Genomic DNA, 23367 nt, shown 5'->3' on the forward strand with positions numbered 1-23367 from the left:
CTCACTGCTGCACCTGCCCCTTCAACACCCTTCTCTCCATTTCTTCCTGTTTAACTCCTAGCCTTCTGGAGTGCTCAAATTGCCACCCCCTCCAAACTTCTGATCACACCTCTAGCTGCAAGTCATTTGCTTCTGAATTCTGCAGCACTAAACCCATGCCTTCGAGTGGGGTTCTTATTTCCACCTCGTGCTGGAGTGGAGCCCCTCTCTCTGTACCAGGAGCTCCCTGACGGTTGCAGGCTCTCGGCTTGGCTGCGTGTCCCCCAGCAGCAAAGCCCAGGACCTTCCCCACAGAAGATCCCTCGTATCCGTTGGGCAGGTGTTGGCACAGAAACATCTGGAATCAGCCTTCAGAATTAGCTGTCAGCCACATACGAAAATGTCACATTATTTTTGGGTCATACCTTGTGTTTTTTCCTAGAAACATTATCGCTTAGTTTAAAAAATTCCTCGTTTTCACAGTACTTGGATTTGAGCAGCTTTACTTAAAAAAATCACACTCCCATAATTTACAAAGATTTTCCATCTTCTAAGAGATTGACAGGACATATTTCGAGCAGAGGCAACATTGTTAAATTAGCACCCAAATTAGCACCGTGGCTTCTGAAGTTGTCCCCAGCACTACTGAGAGGGCAGTGTGTTCAAAAACTGCTTTTTCTTTCAAAACACCTCTTGCTGTTTGATATGAAAAATCTGCATGTGTCAGAATTTACATTCCCAAGTCCATCCATTAGCAGATAGGTGAGCCTTTGTATAAGAAAGCTCATTGGCTTCCCCAAATGTGGGAACATGTCTCGTCCTCAGTTTGTGCCCGAGATACGTGCTTTCCCAAGTAGAAATTCTTGATTAACTCAAATTTCCAAAGCCTCAATATCTCTCATGTCTCATCTTTAACCATGATTTATAAACATTTTTTTAATTTTTAATGTTTATTTATTTCTTATTATTTATTTATTTCTTATAATTATTTTATTTATTTATTATAAATATTTTATTTATTTATTATAATTATTATTATATATTCTTATTTATGTATTTATTTCTTGAAAGAGAGAGACAGAAACAGAGCATGAGCAGGAGAGGGGCAGAGAGAGAGGGAGACACAGAATCTGAATCAGGCTCCGGGCTGTCAGCACAGAGCCCAACATGGGGCTTGAACCCACGGACCGTGAGATCATGACCTGAGCCAGAGTCAGATGGTTAACCGACTGAGCCACTCAGGCACCCCGATTTATAAACATTTTAACGATAATTAACGCTTATCAACAATTCTGGAAACAATGGAATTTAAGGAGAGGGGAAAAATGACCTAAATTACCCAAAGATAATGACTGTTAGTATTTTGGCTATTTCCTTGTCTTTTTTTTTTTTTTCTTACCTCCCAGTTCTCCTCATTTTTGATTTTTATTGTGATAGACTTCTGGTAGCTCACTTATCTCTCCCAGGTATACTGTCTACATTCATCACAATAGGCTTCATTTATGCTCTTTTTTATTTGCATTTAGATGCAGCTGGTGTTTATGTGGTACCTTGTAAGTGGCCTTGTGGATAGGGCCAGTCGGTCCACTTGATGATCGGCAGACCTAACTTCCAAGAGAACGATATTTTACTCGATCATCCACCTTGTGTATTAGTAATAATAATCAGAGGGCAATAAAAAAGGAAATAAAGGATGGCCTACGTTCCTGCTTTTGTTGAGAGTCAGATCTGCATGGGTATTCTCTGTCCAGCGGCAAAGCTCTGGGAGAATTCGTGCCTTTCTGTTTCCTCTGAGCACCTACTACACAGCTCAATACAAAATCAAAAGTGCTCAACAAATGGTTATCGACCGACTGGCTGTCCATGAAGTTCCAAATTCTGTGGGTTTTGTTGCCACTTCACTGCCCTTACAGAAGGGCACAAAGAATTCCAAAAGGCACCTTAAATAGCCAAGTTTCCTTAGAGAAGTTTCATTTTAGGCAAATAATGTCACATTAGGTCAAAAGCCACTGGCTGCTGTATTTATTAAATGCGTGTCTGTGTTCCTATCACAGTTTGGCCTTTCACAAGTCCTCAGTCCTCTAGAAGTGTGCACACGGCTGTGAGAGGAGACACATCATAGTTAAGTCTTGGAACTATTGGAAAATACCAGTGGTGACATCACTGACATTCAGTATTCAGTATTCAGTAGAAAAGAATTGTTGTTATGTAACTGAAAGTTAACCAGGAGATGACTTTTATTCTTTAAGATCTTGGGCGGGCGGGGGGGGGGGGGCGGCATGGGCAGGAAATATCCTGAGGACATATTAAAGCAAGTGTATCAGCTAATTCGAGTATTTTGAAGTTGGAAATGCTCAAAAGTAGCTGAGATGGGATAAACCCTGTTTAATTTTCATGTAGAATCTTAAAATAATCTCTGCCTTCTTAATAACATATCACAATGTTAAAAACACTTTTTAAAAATTTATGTTTTTCTGATAAGACGATAAATATTTTTATCTTCTTTGTGAAGCTTTGTCAGAACTTAAACACCTGTTCACTCTGTGGTATTGTTCTAACACATGGCTGTGATTTAGAGCCCTCTCTCCGACCTGTGCTTTATGAAAAATTTGAATTTTTCAGTATTCTCGGCTTAACTTGCCATTTATCTATTAAAATTTATTCAAAAGGAAATGCATACTGCTTACTTTTTTTTTTTTTTTTTTTTGCTGCTGTTTTGGAAGTGTGTTCTTGGTTTCCATTCGTAAAGCAGACCACCATTTAACACTGGCACGCTGTTGAAGGGGACCCCCCCCCCCCCATGTCATTGGGAGAGTTGGTTTTAAACCTCATGTGGAATCCAGTTGTGGTGAGGAAATCTACATGCTCCTTCCTGTGCCCGTGTACCTATATGAATATACAGCCTTTAATGACGTCTCTTTCAGATTCATTCCTGAATCACCTCGTTGGTTATACTCCCAGGGTCGGCTGAGTGAGGCTGAAGCGGCTCTGTACCTCATTGCCAAGAGGAACCACAAGCTCAAGTGTACGTTCTCACTAACACATCCGGCCAGCAGGAGCTACAGGGAAACCGGAAGTTTCCTGGATCTCTTCCGTTACCGGATCCTCTTGGGGCACACGCTGACCCTGATGTTCATCTGGTAATTATATCTAGGGGGTGTTGTCTTGATCTTCAACTCAGGGTGCTAGAGGTCTGTTGATGACGTCCTTCTACAGGGCGACAGAAAACGTAACCTGATTTGTCAGCCTGACGTTTTCATGAAAACAAGTTTTGTATCTTGATGCCTGCGTCGTGCTCACCTCTGCTTTTCCGGCACCCACCCTGTCCAGGAGGAACCGATGGGGCCTGACAGCAGGTCCATTGAACTTGAATAAACAGACAGCAGAAGCACATCTGTGCTTCTGAGCTATTTAATGTAAATGTTTAAGAACCGCCCTCCCCCACCTCTAAAAAAAAGGAAAGTAAGAAAGCATATTAGAAACAGAAGAGTTTCTAAATAGGAGTTTAAAATACCAACTTTGGTTTGGCATCGAGTGGTCAGATAGCACATTCTGTGGCGTTCCCGCTCGCTCACTCACTCACTCACGGGGGTGGGCGGTGTTGTTCCTTGCCCTGATGGGATCCTGGGAGTGTGAAATGACGGACCTGAAGCCACTTGAATAGCTCATTCCTACCTGCCTCTCAGAATGCTCTCGGCATCCATGTAAATTGCATCGAACGACTGAAGATGGTCCCATTTACAGAATGACGTGGGAAGGGGTCAAGTGGATGGCGGTACTTGCGTACTGTATAGACGTACCACGTTTTACTATGCTTCTCAGATGCCGCGTTTTTTACGGTGGAAGGCGTGTGCCAGCGCTGCGGCAAGCGACTCTGTTGGTACCGTTTTCCAACAGTATTTGTTCGCTTCACGGCTCTGTGTCGAACTTTGTCATTATTGTTACATTTGCCATGGTGATCTGTGATCAGTGCTCTTTTGTGTTACTACTGTGATGTTTTGGGGCACCACGAACCACACCCATAGAAGAGAGTAAACCTAATAAATGTTGTGTGTGTTCCAACGACTCCACCGACTGGCCGTTCCCCCATCTCTCTTCTTTGGGACCCCTGTCCTCCTGGAAACATGACAATACTGGGATTAGGCCAGTTAATAACCCTACAGTGGTCTCCAGGTGTCCAAATGAAAAGAAGAATCACACACCTCTCACTTTAAGTCAAAAGCTAGAAATGACGCAGCTTTGAGGAAGGCAGGTTGAAAGCCAAGGTAGGCCAAAAGCTAGGCTTCTCGTGCTGACCAGTTAGCCACACTGTGAATGAAGGAAAAGTTCTGGAAGGAAGTGAGAAGAGCCACTCCAGTGAACACATGAACGATAAAGCAAAACAGCCTGGTTGCTGATACGGAGAAAGTTTGAGTGGTCTGGAGAGACGATCAGAGCAGCCACAACGTTCCCTTAAAAGCCTGGTACAGAGCAACACCCTCTCTCCCATTCTATGAAGGCTGGGAGGTGAGGAAGCTGCAGAAGGAAAGTCTAAAGCTAGCAGAGGTTAGATCATGAGGTTTAAGGAAAGAAGCCATCTCCACAGTATAAAAGTGCACAGTGAAGCAGCCAGCAGGTGCTGGTGTAGAAGCTCCAGCAAGTTCTCCAGAAGATCCAGCTAAGACCATTCATGAAGGTGGCTACACTACACACTAGATTTCCACGTAGATGAAACAGGCTTCGTTTGGAAGAAGATGCCATGTAGGACTTTTATGGCTAGAGAGGAGAAGTCAATGCCTGGCTTCAAAGGGCAGGCTGACTCTTGCTAGAGGCTAATGCAGTTGGTGACTTTAAGTGGAAGCCAGTGCTCAGTGACCATTCTGAAAATTCTACGGCCCTGAAGAACTATGCTAAATCTGGGGGTGCCTGGGTGGCTCAGTCAGTTAAGTGTCTGACTCTTGATTTCAGCTCAGGCCATGAACTTGTGGTTTGTGAGTTCGAGCCCCGCATCGGGCTCCTCACTGACAGGGTGGAGCCTGCTTAGAATTCTCTCTCTCTCCCTCTCTCTCTGCCCCTCCTCTGCTCACACACTCTCTCTCTCTTGCTCTCAAAATAAATAAATAAACTAAAAAAAAAAAAGAATTATGCTAAATCTATTCTGCCTGTGCTCTGTAAATGTAATAACCAAGCATGGATGACAGCGCATCTGTTTGCAGTACGGTTTACTAAATTTTTAAGCCTGCCATTGAGACCTACTGCTCAGAAAAAAAGATTCTGGGGTGCCTGGGTGGCCCAGTTGGTTGGGAGTTGAGCTCTTGATTTCGGCTTAGGTCATGAACTCCCGGTTCGTGAGATCGAGCCCCATGTGGGGCTCTTAGCTGACAGCATGGAGCCTGCTTGAGATTCTCTCTCCCCCTCTCTGTGCCCCTCCCCCACTGTCACACACATGCTCGCTCTCTCTTTCTCTCTCTCAATGTAAATAAGTAAACCTTAAAAATGATTTTAAAAAAGATTCTTTTCAAAATATTACTGCTAGTTGATAACACACCTCGTCACCCAAGAGCTCAGATGGAGATGTGCGATGAGATTAATGTTGGTTTCATGCCTGCTAATACAACCTTCTCCAGCCCATGGATCCAGGAGTAATTTCAACTTTCAGTAATTTTGATCTTATTTAAGACATACATTTCGTAAGGATATCGGTGCCATCGATAGTGATGCCTCTGATGGATCTGGGCAAAGTAAATGGAAAACCTCCTGGAAAGGATTCACTATTCCTAGATACCATTGTGAACGTTTGTGATTCATGGGAAGAGGTCACGATATCAACATTAACAGGAATTTGGAATAAGTTGAATCCAGTCCTCATGGATGATTTTAAGGGATTCCAGATTTCGGTGGAGGAAGTAGCTGTGGATGTGGTGAAAACAGCAAGTGAACTAGAATTAGAAGCGGAGCCTGAATATGGGACTGAATGGCTGCAATCTCATGATCAAACTTGAATGGATGAGGAGCTGCTTCTGATGGATGAGCAAAGACAGTGGTTTCTTAAGATGGAATCTGCTCCTGGTGAAGATGCTGTGCGGACTGTCAAAATGACGACAAAGGATTTAGAATGCTCCAGAAACTTAGTTGAGAAAGCAGCAGCAGGGTTTGAGAAGTTAGATTCCAATTTTGACAGAAGTTCTGCCGTGGGCAAAATGCTGTCAAATTGCATCACATGCTGTAGAGAAATTGTTTGTGAAAGAAAGAGTCAGTCAAGGTGGCAGACTTCACTGCTGCCTTGAGAAATGGCCACAGCCACCCAACCTTCGGCGGCCACCACCTCGATCAGTCAGCAGCCACCCACATCGAGGCAGGACCCTCCACCGGCAGAAACATGATCTGCTAAAAGTTCAGATGATGGTTAGCATTTTTTAGCAACAAAATATTTTTAATTAGGTAGGTACATTGCTTTTTAAGGCATTATGCGTTTGCACACATAGTGGACTATAGTATAGTGTCAACGTAACTTTTACACGCACTGGGAAACAAAAAAGTTTATTTGACTTGCTTTACTGCGATCATCGCTTTATGGCTATTACAGTGTTCTGGAACGTAACCCGCAATATCTCCTCGGTATGCCTGCAGCCTCTGCTAGGGTGCCATCGATGTTATTTGGTCCAGTGTTGGGTGTGAGCATAATATTTACTGGCCTAAAAGGACCGCTGTGCTGTGGTTGGTACGTATTTGCCTTGAAGGCTGTGCGGAGACCTACATTTTCATGTGGGGATTCAGGAGAATTGTTTTATTTTATTTTTTATTATTTTTTTAAATCTTTATTTTTGAGAGAGAGCGCACCAACTGGGGATGGGCAGAGAGAGAGAGGGGAGGGGCAGAGAGAGCGGGAGACAGAGGATCCAAGCAGGAGCTGCGCTGACAGCAGAGAGCCTGATGGGGGGCTCGAACTCACGAACCATGAGATCATGACCTGGGCTGAAGTCCGCCGCTAAACCGACTGGGCCACCCAGCCTCCCCAAGGAGAATAATTTTATATGAAAGTGATCTTAGGTACACAGCTGTAAAGAACAGCAGATTGAGAACAAGAAGGTGTGAATATATTTTTCCATATCGTGATTCTCCCTGGCTGCCACCTGTGTGATCAGGTCACACCCACTGCCACCTTCCCCACAGACCCAGAACAGTGCTGGAATATCACAGATGCATAATAAGTGTTCAACGAGGGACCCAAGCTTGGAGGTGTGGAGATTAAGGGAACCATTAAAAGCCAAACCTGACAACCCAGCACAGGAGCAACTAATTTGAGGTTCTGCCGAGTGCAAACACTTAGAAAATATGTGCCGGCGCTTAGGGCTCAGTAAAACTCAGCATTTGCATGTCATATAGACAGTCAAACCCTCTGCCTTCTTCTTGAGGATAATTTACTTCTTGTTTTAAGGTTGTTTGTTCTTTGGAGGCATGTTAATTTCTGGAGTCTGGCCTTCAGGGGATAAAAAACAGATGAACAAACCAACAAAGTAGATATGGAGCCAGGGAGAGCGTCCCTGTTTATTTTATAAATTTTTTTTAATGTTTATTTATTTTTGACAGAGAGAGAGAGAGAGACAGAGTGTGAGTGGGGGAGGGGCAGAGAGAGAGAGGGAGAGACAGAATCCGAAGCAGGCTCCAGGCTCTGAGCTGTCAGCACAGAGCCCGTCTCGGGGGTCGAACTCACAGACCGTGAGATCATGACCTGAGCTGAAGTCGGACGCTCAACCGACTGAGCCACCCAGGCACCCTGTCCCCGTTTATTTTATATCTTACACAGCCAAAGGAGTTCTTCTCAAATAAACCTCTTCCCCTTGGGCTCCGAATGCTAAAATATGCAATAACAGCAGAGTCATTCCACATACTGCTGTTCTTTCTGAAGATGCCATAAAATTCCGAATTCTTTTCTGTGGATCTATCATTGAAGAAAGCCCTTCCCCGGGAGTAAAATCACACCTCTGTGTTTCACATCTGTTCTTCTGGTTACTCCCCACAGTGGTTCCTTTTTCAACAGTTCTTTGATGCCCTAATTATACCGTTAAATATTATGCAAGCATTTTAAAGTTTGCTTGGGCCCATAAAAAGGGTCAAGATGATTTTAATAGCTGTAATTATGCATCCCAATGACCAACTTGCCATTAAGGAAGCTCCCAAGCATAGTGCCCGCTTTGGGACCGTAGGCCCTCCTTGCCCGTGCTCTCCCCGTTCTCCCTCCCCACGAGCGGGCACCAGATGCCTCGTGTGTCCTGAACTGGGCATTATTTGAGCCTGACTTGCTGCCATCACAACTGGGTTTAAATACGTATGTGTGTTTCCATGGTGGGAATTGCTTCACCGGGATATCTATTTTATTTATTTATTATTATTAGTTTTTAATGTTTATTTTTGAGAGGGAGGGAGACAGAGAGAGAGAGAGAGAATACAAGTGGGGAGGGGCAGAGAGCCCAGGGTGGGGGGCACAGAATCTGAAGCAGGCTCTAGGCTCTGAGCTGTCAGCACGGAGCCCGACGCGGGGCTCGAACCCACCAACCGCGAGATCATGACCGAAGCCGGATACTTAACTGACTGAGCCGCCCAGGCGCCCCTGGGATTTCTATTTTAAATGCAGAGTGAACACACTGAGATACCTGTCAGAGGAGGGTATCTACTGCAGGTACAAAGGATTTTAAAAATACTTTAGAAAACTGCATGGGTTTAAATTTGTTTAGCTTACTGCTTACAGACAGGGTTCTGGGGGACAGGGAACACAGACAACTCAGTGACCCCTTGCATCCTTACTCATGACATCCTGGCTCCGACACTGCTCATCATCCTTAGAACACGAGTGACAGCTCACCCAGTGAGAGGTAATGGGAAGTAGCTGGCACCCCTGGCTCATTTGCCAGGAAGGGATGACCCACCAAGCAGTCAAGCTCCAGGGTTCCCTCTTCCCATCCCCCACACGTCTCCTGTCCACTGCAGCCCCTTCTTAATAGCCCAGGGCGCTTGGCCCACTTTGCTGTTTTGGCAGAGATGGAAAGAAGGCTTTCCCTTTCCTTTTTGATCTCATCATGCCACAGCTCATTGGATTTGTTCTAAGGAAAATTAAAGGGAAGCAAATGGAAACGTCCCCGGAATAAACACCTGTCAAAGTGAATTGCAAAATGTAAAAACTGATATGCTCCCAAAACCTGTAGTACATTTAATAGAAACGTATGGTTAGGAAACATATTCATCAACTACTAAGCCTAGTTTCAGGGTTTTATTTTTGTATGTTCTGTTTTATTTTTAATAATGCAGTTTCCTAGGCACACAAGTTTGTATTATTTCCTTCACTCTGAGAAATCCTCAACCTGGGGCTTCAGGATGGTACTTTGCTTGACTTATTTAAAGCCTCTGGGCTTGGGGCGCCTCAATGGCTCAGTCGGGCGTCCGGCTTCGGCACAGGTCATGATCTCGTGGTTCCTGAGTTCGAGCCCAGCATCAGGGCTCTGCTGTCAGCATGGAGCCCGCTTTGGACCCTCTGGCTCCCTCTCTCTGCCCCTTCCCTGCTTGTGCATGCTCTGACTCAAAAATAAATAAACACTAAAGCTCCTGGGTTCCTCGGTTCCCAGACCTTGAGAGGTTGGCTCAGTGCCTGCCACCCAGGAGGCTCTCCCTATGTATTGCAGTAACGGCATGCAGAAATAAACTAGTGGCTTTTTAAAGCGTCCTTCCTCTGCTGTCCCCTGGTCTTCCCTTTCCTGTCTGGGTGTCTACAGCACATACGCCTGCTGAATGTCGGGTGGGGTCAAGAACCTGGTCAGGGGGGTGCAGTGCCAGTCATTTCTGGTCTATACAGGTCACCACCACCGACTCCAGTCGCTTCTCAGTGCATGTTCTCAACACCATCCTCTCTTGGCTTTCCCCCCGGGAGTTCTTCTCTAGAGTCATTTTGACCCAGCAGTCACCTACGGCAAGGGTTCCGGTAACTGCTGGATTAAAGTAAGAATCGTCCTTGTCTTCTATTAAATGCAGATATGCTTGACGAAAGGTCAGCGTGTTTGCTCTTTCAGCAGCTGACCACTCATTTGCTTTAGAGAGCATCCAAGTACAGCGCAGATAATTTCCAAGGCCCCTTACGTTTGTATTTTTTCCTAGTAAAAATTTTGATCGGGATACGAAGGTCAGTGGGAACGTCAGGCTCACTGCTTACGACACGTGGCATTACACTGAACCAGTGATCGAATCTTCCCCGGCAGATTCTTAATGTACTTGTTCTGTTGTCCTTCTTGTCTTTTACCCCCAACTGCAGGTTTGTGTGCAGCTTGGTGTATTATGGCCTCACTCTGAGTGCAGGTGATCTAGGCGGAAATATTTATGCCAACCTGGCTCTGTCTGGCCTCATAGAGATTCCTTCTTACCCTATCTGCATCTACTTGATTAACCAAAAATGGTGAGTATAGACGAGTATGAAGTGGACTACGTAGAATACGTACATACACATGCTCTTATATCCATAAATACTTAAAGATTTTTGTCTTTGTCCACAGCTAGTATCTGTTAAGCACTCGATGGTGATTTATTCTCAGACCAAATGCAGTTAGAATTCATTTTTTAGGGTGGCATTTCTTGGGTTTCATGTTTGTGAGTTTTTATGTAGGTTTTCAATCCAAATGCACTACCACCAGAAGGTTTTTTTCTTTTTTTTTTAATTTTTTATTTTTTAACGTTTATTTATTTTTGAGACAGAGAGAGACAGAGCATGAACAGGGGAGGAGCAGAGAGAGAGGGAGACACAGAATCTGAAACAGGCTCCAGGCTCTGAGCTGTCAACACAGAGCCCGACGCGGGGCTTGAACTCACAGACCGTGAGATCATGACCTGAGCCGAAGTCGGACGCTTAACCGACCAAGCCACCCAGGCGCCCCAGAAGGTTTTTTAGTAGCCTGTGTGTCATTTGTTAGCCCCAACAGATAGGAGTATTGGCTCTGTGTAGATAGAACTCCATGGACCCAGCCCCTGTCATGTGCACATTCCTTCACAAGGCATGAACTGGAGGGCCTGGAAAGACTTTTCTTCCCTCTTAAGACCCACTCGACTTTGTTGAGGGGAGGAATACACCCTGCTTTCGCTTCTCATTGTCAGTGGGCAGTTTTACAAGGCCCTTTCAAAACTCTTTGACAAAGTACCTTTTCCTCAGTTTCCTGGGGTCACTTCTGTTCCTGAGCGCCTGACCAGGACAACCGAAAACCCCATTCTGTACGAACCAGGAGTCTGCTGGATCGTGCCTTGTCCCACTACCCAGAAACCATCACTCAAAGCAAAACAGCATTCCTTGGTGATGTTGTCATGAATGGCATGCTTAGTGCCTTCCAAAGGGCAAGTTTGGATTCTGTTCAGTGGAACCCTTTCTCTGGGGGCGGTCCCAGTTGTCTCTGCCGACCTCTCTGTTAGTGACCAAGCTTGCGGCCAATGCTGTTCCAAGAGCCGAGTCAGGCTGCAAATTCAGAAATCCGTCCCCAACACCTCCGGTGTGCCAGATGCCCCTCCTCTATGCTGTCACAGCTGCTCATGCGCACCTCCGAGGACGACTGAAGGTTTAGAAGGGTGCCATCCACGGGAGTTCCCTGTGTGGCTTTGCCTCCCCACTGCCTGCCTAGCGTGGTGCCTGTCCACTGAAGGGCGTTCAGTACTGGTGTTACATGAAGCACAGTGTGACCTGGGGACCCACGTCCTGTCCTGTCTCCCAGCCACTGCCACTGAATTCAAATCTGGTCCTAGCCACGTGTTAGTTTTATGGCTTTAACAAGCTCAGTAAGCTGTACTTACCCTCAAACTCGGGATTATAAAATTCCCTGGCAAAATTGTCAGAAAAGTTACAGGTGCTACCGAAAGTCCTGCAGGGGACCTAGCGGGTCCTAGGCTCCTCGTGAAGGGAGGCTTGTCACCACCAGTGTCTTTCGCCCAAGCCTCAAGCTCTTCTTTGAAAATGATTTCCCTTCATAAAGCGTGCCATAAATTTCACTTGATTCTGACGTACTAACAAGAAATTATTTTCAGTTTGCATTTTTAAGAGAGAGGGGCTTGTTTTACAGTGTTGAAAATTTGAAGTGCTTGGGGCGCCCGGGTGGCTCAGTCGGTTAAGCTTCCGACTTCGGTCATGATCTCGCGGTTCCTGAGTTCGAGCCCCGCGTCCTGCTCTGTGCTGACAGCTCAGAGCCTGGAGCCTGCTTCGGATTCTGTGTCTCCCTCTCTCTCTGCCCTTCCCCTGCTCATGCTCTGTCTCTCTGTCTCTCAAAAATGGATCAATGTTAAAAAAAAATTTTTTTTTAAATAAATAAAATAAAATCTGAAGTGCTCAAGATTTCAGTACCGAGGAAAGGAAGTGAGTTAGGAGACTCCATTCTCCATGTTTTATTTATTATCATTCTCTGGAAGATGGAAGGCACAGCACATGCCTTATAGGTTTATTTTGAGGACTAAGTAAAATGCTCGACAGAAAGCATTCAGAACCACCCAGAACAGAGCGAACCCTCAGGAACAGAGCGATTCTCTGTTCTTCTGCACACGTCGTTTGATGCTGCCATCCAGCTAGTTCTTTGCGTTGTGATGGTCACATATTCTATGTCCTGGTCAGTCCCATTTGCCACCCATTCCTTGATCAAAGACGAACGTATATAATGCCACTGGGGACGTTTCAGGAAGGAGGTTCGGGAGAAGCCGCAGATGTGTTTACAAGATCCCCAAGAGAAATGTGTCATTTCTTTCCATTGTTTAGGTGTGGCCGGAAGCGGACCTTAGCAGCATTTCTGTGCCTAGGAGGACTGGCTTGTCTTATTGTGATGTTCCTTCCAGAAAAGAAAGGTAAGCCTTTCAGATTTCTACATAAGGGTTCTGAACGGCGCTTTTATTACAATGAATCCCAATATCGTGGAGAGATTACCATATGCCATGCTTCATTTCTATGATTGCATATTATTTAGCGATTGTGTGGAGCATAATGGGCCAGAATCTTGCCCATTGCCCAAACCGTTCTCTGGGTGAATAATGTGCTTAGAGGTGCACTATTAATTCTTGCGGGCGATTAAGCCACCATCTGGGGCGTCTGGGCTGCAACGCTGGTATTAGAGTTGCTTATTTGCTGATGGGGAGGACCATGTAGTTCTGCAGAGAAAAACTCCATCCAGGGTTACAGATTGCACTCCCCGTTCCAGCCAATCACAGATCAGAGGTCAGAGACGCTGGTTCTCAACGGCACCCTCAGCACCTCCATCCATACTCCCCGGGCACCCTGATGATAACAGCAGCAACAGTAGGAGTAGTGTTCATGGTTGGTGACGCCTGACATTTTCTCGTTCTTATATAAAGTGTGAACGAAACAGCTTTAGGAAACTTTGGCATTTTTATATATTTGTGGCTATGCAAACATAGCTGCAAGGAAAGGGTCCCTTTGGCATCCTGATTTCTTTCCCTTTATAGAAAGTGTATAAGAGTGATGGTTCTCAACCTTTTTTTTTTTTTTTTCCTTGCACTAACACATGTGAGGCATACTAGCTAAAACGTCAAAAAACTGATTTGGGTAGTGATTTTCTTTTCTTTTTTAAAAAAAAAATTTTTTAACATTTTATTTATTTTTGAGAGACAGAGCGCAAGCTGGGGAGGGGCAGAGAGAGGGAGACACAGAATCTGAAGCAGGCTCCAGGCTCCGAGCTGTCAGCCCAGAGCCCGACACGGGGCTTGAACTCATGAACCGTGAGATCATGACCTGAGCTGAAGTTGGACGTTTAACCGACTGAGCCACCCAGGCACCCCATGAGCAGTCATTTTCAACAATGAGGAGCGGGCCATAACAAACCCCGTGCTGCTGGGGGCATACGGTACAGCAAAAGCCCTGTTTGGGGGGCTTTTGGATCTTAATGGGGCCCCATCCTGGAGCTTTTACTTCAGGTGGGAATCATTGTGAGGCGGTTTCACAGCTACCGGAGTTTGACAGCTACTAGAAAGGCAGCTGGAGAATGTCTTTCCCGACAGCAAATCACGTATGAAACGCACCTTTGGCCATTGCTTCTCCTCGAGGTTCAGTTGTACCAGTGCCCCACTGCAGACCCCAAAGCCTTGTGTTCTAGTTCTGGAACCCTCCAGGACACCTGCTATGCTGCCAGTTGCCACCTCAAGTTCTGTGCCTTGAATCCAGAGGGCAGTTTGTTCATGACTGTGGATTTGACCCAGTTATTTGACCCAGCCTTAGAGTGATTTTCATGGAATCGCAGAAACTAGAGAAGTGAGTAAGTTTGCTTGCTTTTTATTGTCTAAGGAAACTGTTACCTTTGCTAGTGCCGGGAAAGGGAGACCGTCCTCAGCTGCTGCCCTGCCGTGGGCTCGTAGAATTAAGTGCCCGGTTCTGTTGGTCTGGGACAGACAGTAGTGGTTTCAAACCATCATATTGTGGCTTTAGATTCAGCTTTTGTTTTTCATAGACACCTTGGAAATTCAGTTGCTTTCTATCTCTAAAAGTCCATTGTTCTATCTGTCACCTTGGAGAGAAAAATGTTTCCTTGTTGCTCTAAGCACACCTGTCACCTCTCACACCTCTGCCAGCCAGGCCAGTTTATGTCCTTCCCCCTCTCACCTATCTGTGCACTCCAGGGAACCCCCACCCCGACACTCTGCACGGGGCCCTTTCTACAGAAACCCAAGTGAAAGCAGGTGTGTGGTCTCCATCCAGACCCACCCCACTCTCTGCTCACTTCAGGGCCCTTATGAGAGAAAAAGCTCAGTGGGGCGGGCGCCTGGGTGGCTCAGTCGGTTGAGCGTCCAACTTCGGCTCAGGTCATGATCTCACAGTTAGTGGGTTCGAGCCCTGCGTCGGGCTCTGTGCCGCTGACAGCTCAGAGCCTGGAGCCTGCTTCGGATTCTGTGTCTCCCTCTCTCTCTGCCCCTTCCCCACTCATGCTGTCTCTCGCTCTCACTCTCGCTCTCAAAAATAAATAAATAAATAAACATTAAACAAATTTAAAAAAAAGAGAGAGAGAGGAAAAGCTCAAGCCCTTTGTTGATTGTGCCCCTTGGTGGACTGTGAATAAGAAACAGCATAGCAGGGAATCTTTCAGACCCCGGGAAAGCGCCTCACCAACATGGTACCTCTGTTATCCTTAGAAAAGTGGACGTCTACTCTATTTTTGAGGATTTCCAGGGGAAAAAAAATCTCACACTGTCCCTTAGAAAATTGTTTCTATTTTTAATAGCCATTAGAGTGGGCCTCTTCTGTCACAACTGAGTCCATTTCTTTTCATTTTATTCATCACTAGGGCGAGAGGACAGGTGGCCACCCCCTTCTTTTGCATAATCCTTCCTGTGTTTGCCAGGAGTCATCTTAACTATTCCTGAACCTTCTCTTCTTTGAGCTGAAAACATTTGTTCTCTAACGTTCTTTGAACCTTTCCTGTTTACTTCTTAAAATATTTCGATGGCCCTCTTGTAAATCTCAGTGTTTTCAAAGTGCTCAGCCTTAAGCTGCCTGTTCCAGAAGGCACCTAGTAGTTTGAAAAATTTTATTAGCATCTTGTCAGAACTTTTTGCACCCATTTTCCCCTCAATTTTTCCCGCCAAACATATATTCCCTCTCTTCTTCCATCCAATTTAAGTGTCCCAGTACCTGCCAACTGTTTTTTAGTACCTGAGTATGATTGTGGTTCTCTGTGTCTGAGGCACAGACAGACAGACGGACAGGCACACCCCTAGAAGAAACAGCCAGTAAGCTAGAAAACAGATTGTTTGGCATCCCTCGGCCTGTGGTTTATAATTATTAGGCAAAGTGTCCTGCCCAGTGCATATTTGCACGTTGGGTGGCCTCCAAGTAAATGTTCTCCCTGGGGGTAGTGTTACCAGGTGGCTACTAATGCATTTTACCTGACTTCTATCTTTGCTTAAAGGATCCTAATTAAACCTACAATACTATCATTTATTAAGGGTTAACTGTATACTGGGTTCTCTTCATCTAGAGAAGATATTAGGTATTACCCCCATTTTATAAGGAAGCTAAAGTTCAGATAGGTCAAGCAACTTACCTAGGTTTGCACAGCAGGTAAGCAGCACACCTAGGATTCAGATTTCAGATCTTTCTGATTCTAAAATCAGTGCCTTTGGGGAATGCTGATTTGCCATCTTGGAGTTTTACAGCCAGCGTATTCATTGCACATGGTGAGACTTTTGTCTTAGAGAATTAACGCTGCCTAATTAGAGTCAGTTCTTAACTCTTCAGCAGACAGTCTGATGGGAATTGGCCAGGGTTCAAGAACCTGCATTGTCAGACTGACCGACACTGGGTTCTTATTGGCAAGGAGGTTGGTTCCTGGCAGTTACGGTCCTGCCAGAGTCTGAATACTAGGAAGTCACAGCACACGACCAGATAAACAAGTTTCATAGTTGAAACATTTCAAGGTGCTCCACTCTGAGCACCTCTCTATCTCATTTCTTTTATCTATCTTGATCTGCCCATTCTATTCACTTGACTTCTCTTGTGCTGGCCACGTTCAGGGCACAATTCATAAACAAGACCTAGTCCCTAGGCCCTAAGAGCTTACAGTCTGGTGAGAAAGATGAGTCATTAGAGAGAAGCAACAACAGTAAAGTCAGAAGGTGCCATATGAGAATCGACACGGCAAAACACTATGGGGACTTCAACTTTGGACCATGATAGGAATGGAGACCAGCTATCCTCCTGTGTTAAATAGCCATAAAACCAGACAAATATAAACAACTCTGATTTTCAGACACTGGACAGCAGGCTGTCCAGGAAAGACAGTGATCCCCGAGGGGAAGGAAACAAAGTGCTCCCCAAGACTGACCTAACCCAGGGTGTCCAAGTCATGGTGCAGGGACGGGGAGCCCAGCACTGTACTGAGAAGACAGTATTAAAACCTGGGGAGGCCACGATTTTTAGAATTCGCTAGAAAAATGACTGAAGAGGAGTAAGATACACAGAGGATGAACTCCAGAGATCTGCAGAAGGGGCCTCTGAGTCTTAGGCTGCTTCCTGATTTGTGCAGGAGTTTGAGGAAACCACTGAGGCCAGAGAGAGGACCACGAGGAAGCAGCATTTGGAATAATTCTTGGAATCCAAGGCCATGCCTAGTTTGTGTTCTTTTCAGCCAGATGTGCAGCATTGAGTAGAGACCTCCTAGGTCAAAGTAGCCCTACGCTAAAGGCCTTCTCTGCATGTCCTCAAAGTGCTTTAAAAATCTTAGAAGGATCAAATGATTCAAAGTAACAGCATCCCCCCTACAAAAAAAAAGCCTCCCCCAAAAAACAAAGAAGAAAAACAAAGTAACAGCATCCCAGAACAAAGAGCAGTCAAGGAAGACAGTAAAATCCAGCGCCGTCATATCCACAGTGTATGGCATCCAGCCAAAACTACCAGGCAGGATAATACCACCTATAACCAGGAAACATATCGATAGAAACAAAACCAGAAATGACCCAGATGATAGAATGAGGAGACAAGAACTTGAAAACAGCTATTATCAAGATGTTCCACACATTTAAGAAGATAGAGGAAAGCATGATCATCATGAACAGAGAAATAGAGGATAAAAAAAAAAGACATTGTGTGACATCTAGAAATGAAGCATATGTTATATGAAAAACAAATCCAGTGAATGAGATTAACCACAGAAGATCAGTGAAAAAGACATATCTAAAGAAACCATGCAGAATGAAGCAGAAAAGAAAAATTGAATGAAGAGTTAACAAGGTATCAATGAGTTATAGGGCAACACAAAGCCTAGCGTGTATTTGTAATTGGAGTCGAAGAAGGAGGAAGTAAAGAAAACATTATTTGCAGAAATGGCGGTCAGAGACTTTCCTCATTTGATGAAAGCTATAAATACGTAACGAGAAAGCATGTTCATCAAGGAGATGTAATAGTCCTGATTGTGTGTGCATCTAATAACAGATTCAGAATACAGGAAGCGAAATTGGATAGAACTGAGAGGATAAATAGACAAATCCAAAATCATAGTTGGATATTTCACCACCCCTCTCTCAACCACTGATAGAAAAATCAGACAGAAAATGCCGAAGGATATGGAGACTTGAACATGACCTAACTGCCATTTGTCGAACACTGTACCCAAATACAGCAGAACATGCATTCCATCTGAAAAGCGCATGGAACATTTACCAAGAAGGGTCACATTTGGGCCGTAAAACAAGTTTCAAAAATTGAAAAGGATTGAAATCTTCCCAAAATAGTTATTTTTAAAAAAATTTTGAGAGAGGAAACACAAGTTGGGGAGGGGCAGAGAGAGGGGGAGAGGGAGAGAGAGAGAGAGAGAGAGAGAATCCCAAGCAGGCTCTGCATTGTCAGCACAAAGCATGATGTGGGGCTCGAACTCATGAACCGTGAGATCATGACCTGAGCTGAAATCAACAGTCAGACACTTAGCTGACTGAGCCACCCTGGTGCTCCCCCAAAATAGTTATTTGATGAGAATGGAATTAAGCTAGAAATCAGTAACCAGAAGATATCAGGGAAATCCTCAGATATTTGGATTTTAAAAGACATTCTTGTAAAAACGGGTCAAAGAAGAAAGGAAATTGCAAAGGAAATTAGAAAATATTTTTAATTAAACAAAAATTATAACGTATCAAAGTTTGTGGGATGCAGTAAAGCAGGGCTTAGAGAAAAATTTAGTTGAAAAGTTTTCAAATTAATGATCTAAGGTTCTTTCTTAAGCAAATAATAAAAAAAAAGTAATGACAGCAGCACCTGGGTGGCTCAGTCAGTTGAGCGTCCGAATTCAGCTCAGGTCATGATCTCATGGTCCCTGCTGACAGCTCAGAGCCTGGAGCCTGCTTCGGATTCTGTGTCTCCCTCTCTCTCTGCCCCTCCCCTGCTTGCACTCTCTCTCTCAAAAATAAACATTAAAAAAAATTTTTTAATGACAAATTAAGCACAATGCAAAGAGAAGAAAGGAACTAATAAGAACAAATATCAATGAAATAAAAACTGGAAAATACTAGAGAAAAATCAATGAAACCAAAAGCTGGTTGTTGAGATATATAAAGTCAGTAAACCTCCAGCCAAAGAGAGAAGACACACATCAGCAATATCAAGAATGAAAGAGGGGAACCTGTAGAACCTGTTGGCATCTATAAGGAATATTGTACACATTTTTATGCCAGTAAATCCAGCTTAGGCAAAATGGATCCATTCTTTCAAAGATACAAACTACCAATTCCTACTCAAAAAAGCAGATAACCTGAATAGACCTCTATCTATTAAAGAAATTTAATTTGTAGGTAAAAACATTCCTGTAGGAGAATTCCAGGCAGAATTCCAGGCAGAAATAATACTAATCCTGTATATTCTTCCAGAAAATACAGAAGGGAGGAATACTCCCCCAACCTCATTTTTGAGGCCAGCAGTTATCCTGATATAAAACCAAAGACCTTGCAAGAAAACTGCAGGTCAGTATCGATGACAAAAATCCTCAACTAAATATTAGCAAATTGAACCCAGCAATGCTCAAGAAGGGTAATACATCGTGACCAAGCAGGGTTTATGCTCTCAGTGCAGGGTTATTTTGACATTCAAAATCTAATCAGTGTTATTCACCATCTTCAAAAGCTGAAAGAAAAAAAATCATATGATCATTTCAATACAAGTAAAAAAAAGCACTTGTCAGAATTCAATATCCATTCACTACAAAAACCATCAACCAACTAGAAGTAGTTGATCAAGGTCATTGGGGGAAACCTACAGCCAACATTGCATTTAATGGTGAAAAGCTAAGTACTTGTTCCCTAAGACCAGGACAAAGGCAAGGATGTCCATTCTTATCACTTCTATGGAACATTGTACTGAAATTACTAATGAATACGATAAGCCAATAAAGAGAAATTAAAGGGATCCAAATTAGAAAGGAAGAAGTAAAACTGTCTTTATTCACAAGGGTACATGGTCGTCTCCATAGAAAATCCTAGGAAATATTAAAATCTACTAAAATTAATGAGTTTCAGAGTCATGTGACACCCTTTTATTTCTATGTATTAGCAACAAACAATTTTTTTTTAAATTTTTTTTTTAACGTTTTATTTATTTTTGAGACAGGGAGAGACAGAGCATGAACAGGGGAGGGGCAGAGAGAGAGGGAGACACAGAATCTGAAACAGGCTCCAGGCTCTGAGCTGTCAGCACAGAGCCCGACGCGGGGCTCGAACCCACGAGCCATGAGATCATGACCTGAGCCAAGTCGGCTGCTTAACCGACAGAGCCACCCAGGTGCCCCAGCAACAAACAATTTAAAATGACAGAGGGGTGCCTGGCTGCCTCAGTTTGTAGAGCATGCGACTCTTGATCTCAGGGTCGTGAGTGTGAGTCCCACTTTGGGTATAGAGATTACTTAATTCAATAAACAAACTTAGAAAAAATAAAATTGAAAGAAAACAATACCATTTATAATAAATTAAAAATATGATGTATTTAGGGATAAGTTTTACAAAATATGTTTCAGACCTGTAGAAAACTATAAAATATAAAATGTTGATGAGAGAAATCAAAGCAGAGACTACATAAATGAATTGGTGGTAATAATAATAATAAAAATAAATGAAGAGATTACCATACTACTAAAGGTCCGAAGACGTTGTTTAAGGTGTCAGTTCTTCCCAAATCACACTGTCTTCAGCACGGTCAATCCCAATAAAGTTTCCAGCAGACTTCTTTTTGTGGACAGATGTCGACAAATTAATACCAAAATTTTTATAGAGATGTAAAGGATCTCGAATATCCAAACTGAGTTTTATCAAGGAAAATAAAGTTGGAAGACTTACCCTACCTGATTTTAAAACTTCCTACAAAGTTACATGAATCAGGACAGTATGATATTGGCAGATAGGAATGGATATATAGATAATAGAACAGAATTTAGTATGAAATAAACCCATGCATATGGTCAGGTGACTTTTATTTTGTTTTTTGAGGCCAGGCCTGAGGTTTTGATCACCCTTTAAAAATGTTTTATCCAATGATAACGTTACAAAGAGAAAAATGCACCTGGTTAATTGATTTTTGGCGACGATGACAAGTTAGTTCAGTGAGGAACAGATAATCTTTTCACCACTTGGTGCTGGAATAATTGGATATCCATGTGCAAAAAATTTGACGTCAACTTGCATGTCACATCATATGCAGTAATTAACTCAAAATGGACGAGAGACTTAAATGCAAAGGCTAAAACCATACAACTTCTATAAGAGAACGTAGAGGCTGACCGTATCAAACACTGACCATGATACGGGAGAACCAGAACTCTTATATACTGCTGATAGAAATGTAAAATGGTAGCGACACTTTGAAAAACATTAGCAGCTTATTTAAAAGGGAAATATACACTTGCTATATGACTCACCTTTTCTGAAGGGAAGCAGAAACACAGATTTGCACAAAGACTTTGATGCAAATGTTCGTAGTAGGTTTATTAATAATAGCCCCCAAACTGGAAGGAGCCCAATACCCACCAGCTGAAGAAGGGATAGACAAATTGTGGTATATCCATACAGTGAAATATTACTGAAAACATTAAAAGGATTGAACTGTGACCTACTGATACATACAACAACATGGATAAATGTCAAAAGCATTAATGGTAACTAAAAGAAGCCAGACACAGAAGTCCTCAAACTGACTCATTTCATTCATGTGAAATTTTAGAAATTTCTAACTTAGAAATTTAGAAAAAACTGTAGTGACAGATCTTTATGCATATAGGGTATTTTTCTTTAAAAAAGGGGAAGCAAATGAATTGTGGGTTTTTGCCCGCAATTATGTATCATAGTAGAGGGCATACCACTGTCTTAAAGAATTTTAACATATATGCGAACCATCCCAAATTTGCCGTATTCAGCCAGTGAATGAAGTGGACGATTAAGCTTGATTTTTACTATTTGGGGTCAGTGAAATATGACTAAAACATTCTTTTTTTTCTGATGACCTCATATGGGCTCTAAGAAAACTTCCAGACAGCTAGTCCCAAAAATGATGGTCGTATAACTGCATCATTGGAAAAAACTTACAACGTCTTGAATTCAGTGCTTTGAGGGATACACGTGTTTTAAGAATTACCTTTTTTCCCCCCAAAGATAATTGAGTTTAATTTTCCTTTTTAAATCACTCTTTTTTCAAAGCAGTTACTTTGGATATTCACTGGTAATAGGCAGTAATATTTGATTTTATTTGCAGATCAAGGTCAAGAATCAAATGATTTAGCCCAGTGGCTAAAAACCACTACTAAATATTGATTCAGGATGACCAAGAGTCTAGAAGCTCCCCAAAAAGGAGCCTCAAAAAGGATAAGAGGGGTGCCCGCGTGGCTCAGTCAGTTAAGCATCTGACTCTTGATTTCGACTCAGGTCATGATCTCACAATTTGTGAGTTTGAGCCCCATGCCGGACTCTGCGCTGACAGCCTGGAGCCTGCTTGGGATTCTCTCTCCCTCTCTCTCTCTGCTCCTCCCCCCCTCTCTCTCTTAAAACAAATAAATATACTTAAAAAAAAAGATAAGAAATAATTTTCTTTTTTTAAATTTAAATTCAAGTTAGTTAACATACAGTATAGTCTTAAGCATCAGGAAGAGAACTCAGTGATTCATCTCTTACGTAGGACACCCGGTGCTCATCCCCAAAAGTGCCCTCCTTAATGCCCATCACCCATTTAACCCATCCCCCACCCACCTCCCCTCCTGCAGCCCTCAGTTTGTTCTCTGTATTTAAGGGTCTCTCTCTCTCTCTCTCTCTCTCTTTTTTTTTTTTTAATATGAAATTTATTGTCAAATTGGTTTCCATACAACACCCAGTGCTCATCCCAACAGGTGCCCTCCTCAATGCCCATTACTCACCCTCCCCTCCCTCCCACCCCCCATCAGCCCTCAGTTTATTTTTAGTTTTTAAGAGTCTCTTATGGTTTGCCTCCCTCCCTTTCTAACTTTTTATTCCCCCTTCCCCTCCCCCATGGTCTTCTGTTAAGTTTCTCAGGATCCACATAAGAGTGAAAACATATGGTATCTGTCTTTCTCTGTATTATTTCACTTAGCATAACACTCTCCAGTTCCATCCACGTTGCTACAAAAGGCCATATTTCACTCTTTCTCATTGCCAAGTAGTATTCCATTATATATATAAACCACATCTTTATCCATTCATCAGTTGATGGACATTTAGGCTCTTTCCATAATTTGGCTATTGTTGAAAGTGCTGTATAAACATTGGGGTACAATTGCCCCTGTGCATCAGCACTCCTGTATCCCTTGGGTAAATTTGTATTTAAGGGTCTCTTAAGGTTTGCCTCCTTCTCTGTTTTTATCTTATTTTTCCTTCCCTTCCCCTATGTTCTTCTGTTGAGTTTCTCAAATTCCACATATA

General features: G+C 43.4%; 1 protein-coding gene across 1 annotated transcript in view; it reads left to right on the forward strand.

Moving 5' to 3' along the window:
• Positions 1-23367, forward strand: part of SLC22A15 (solute carrier family 22 member 15) — an 81353-nt gene that overhangs the window by 47594 nt on the left and 10392 nt on the right. The window contains exons 6-8 of the mRNA XM_042953564.1: positions 2904-3119; positions 10259-10399; positions 12725-12810. Of these exons, the coding sequence (XP_042809498.1) occupies positions 2904-3119; positions 10259-10399; positions 12725-12810 (443 nt within the window). The remainder of the gene's footprint in view (positions 1-2903; positions 3120-10258; positions 10400-12724; positions 12811-23367) is intronic.

This window comes from Panthera leo, chromosome C1 (genome assembly GCF_018350215.1).
Source record: "Panthera leo isolate Ple1 chromosome C1, P.leo_Ple1_pat1.1, whole genome shotgun sequence".
Taxonomy (NCBI): Eukaryota; Metazoa; Chordata; class Mammalia; order Carnivora; family Felidae; genus Panthera; species Panthera leo.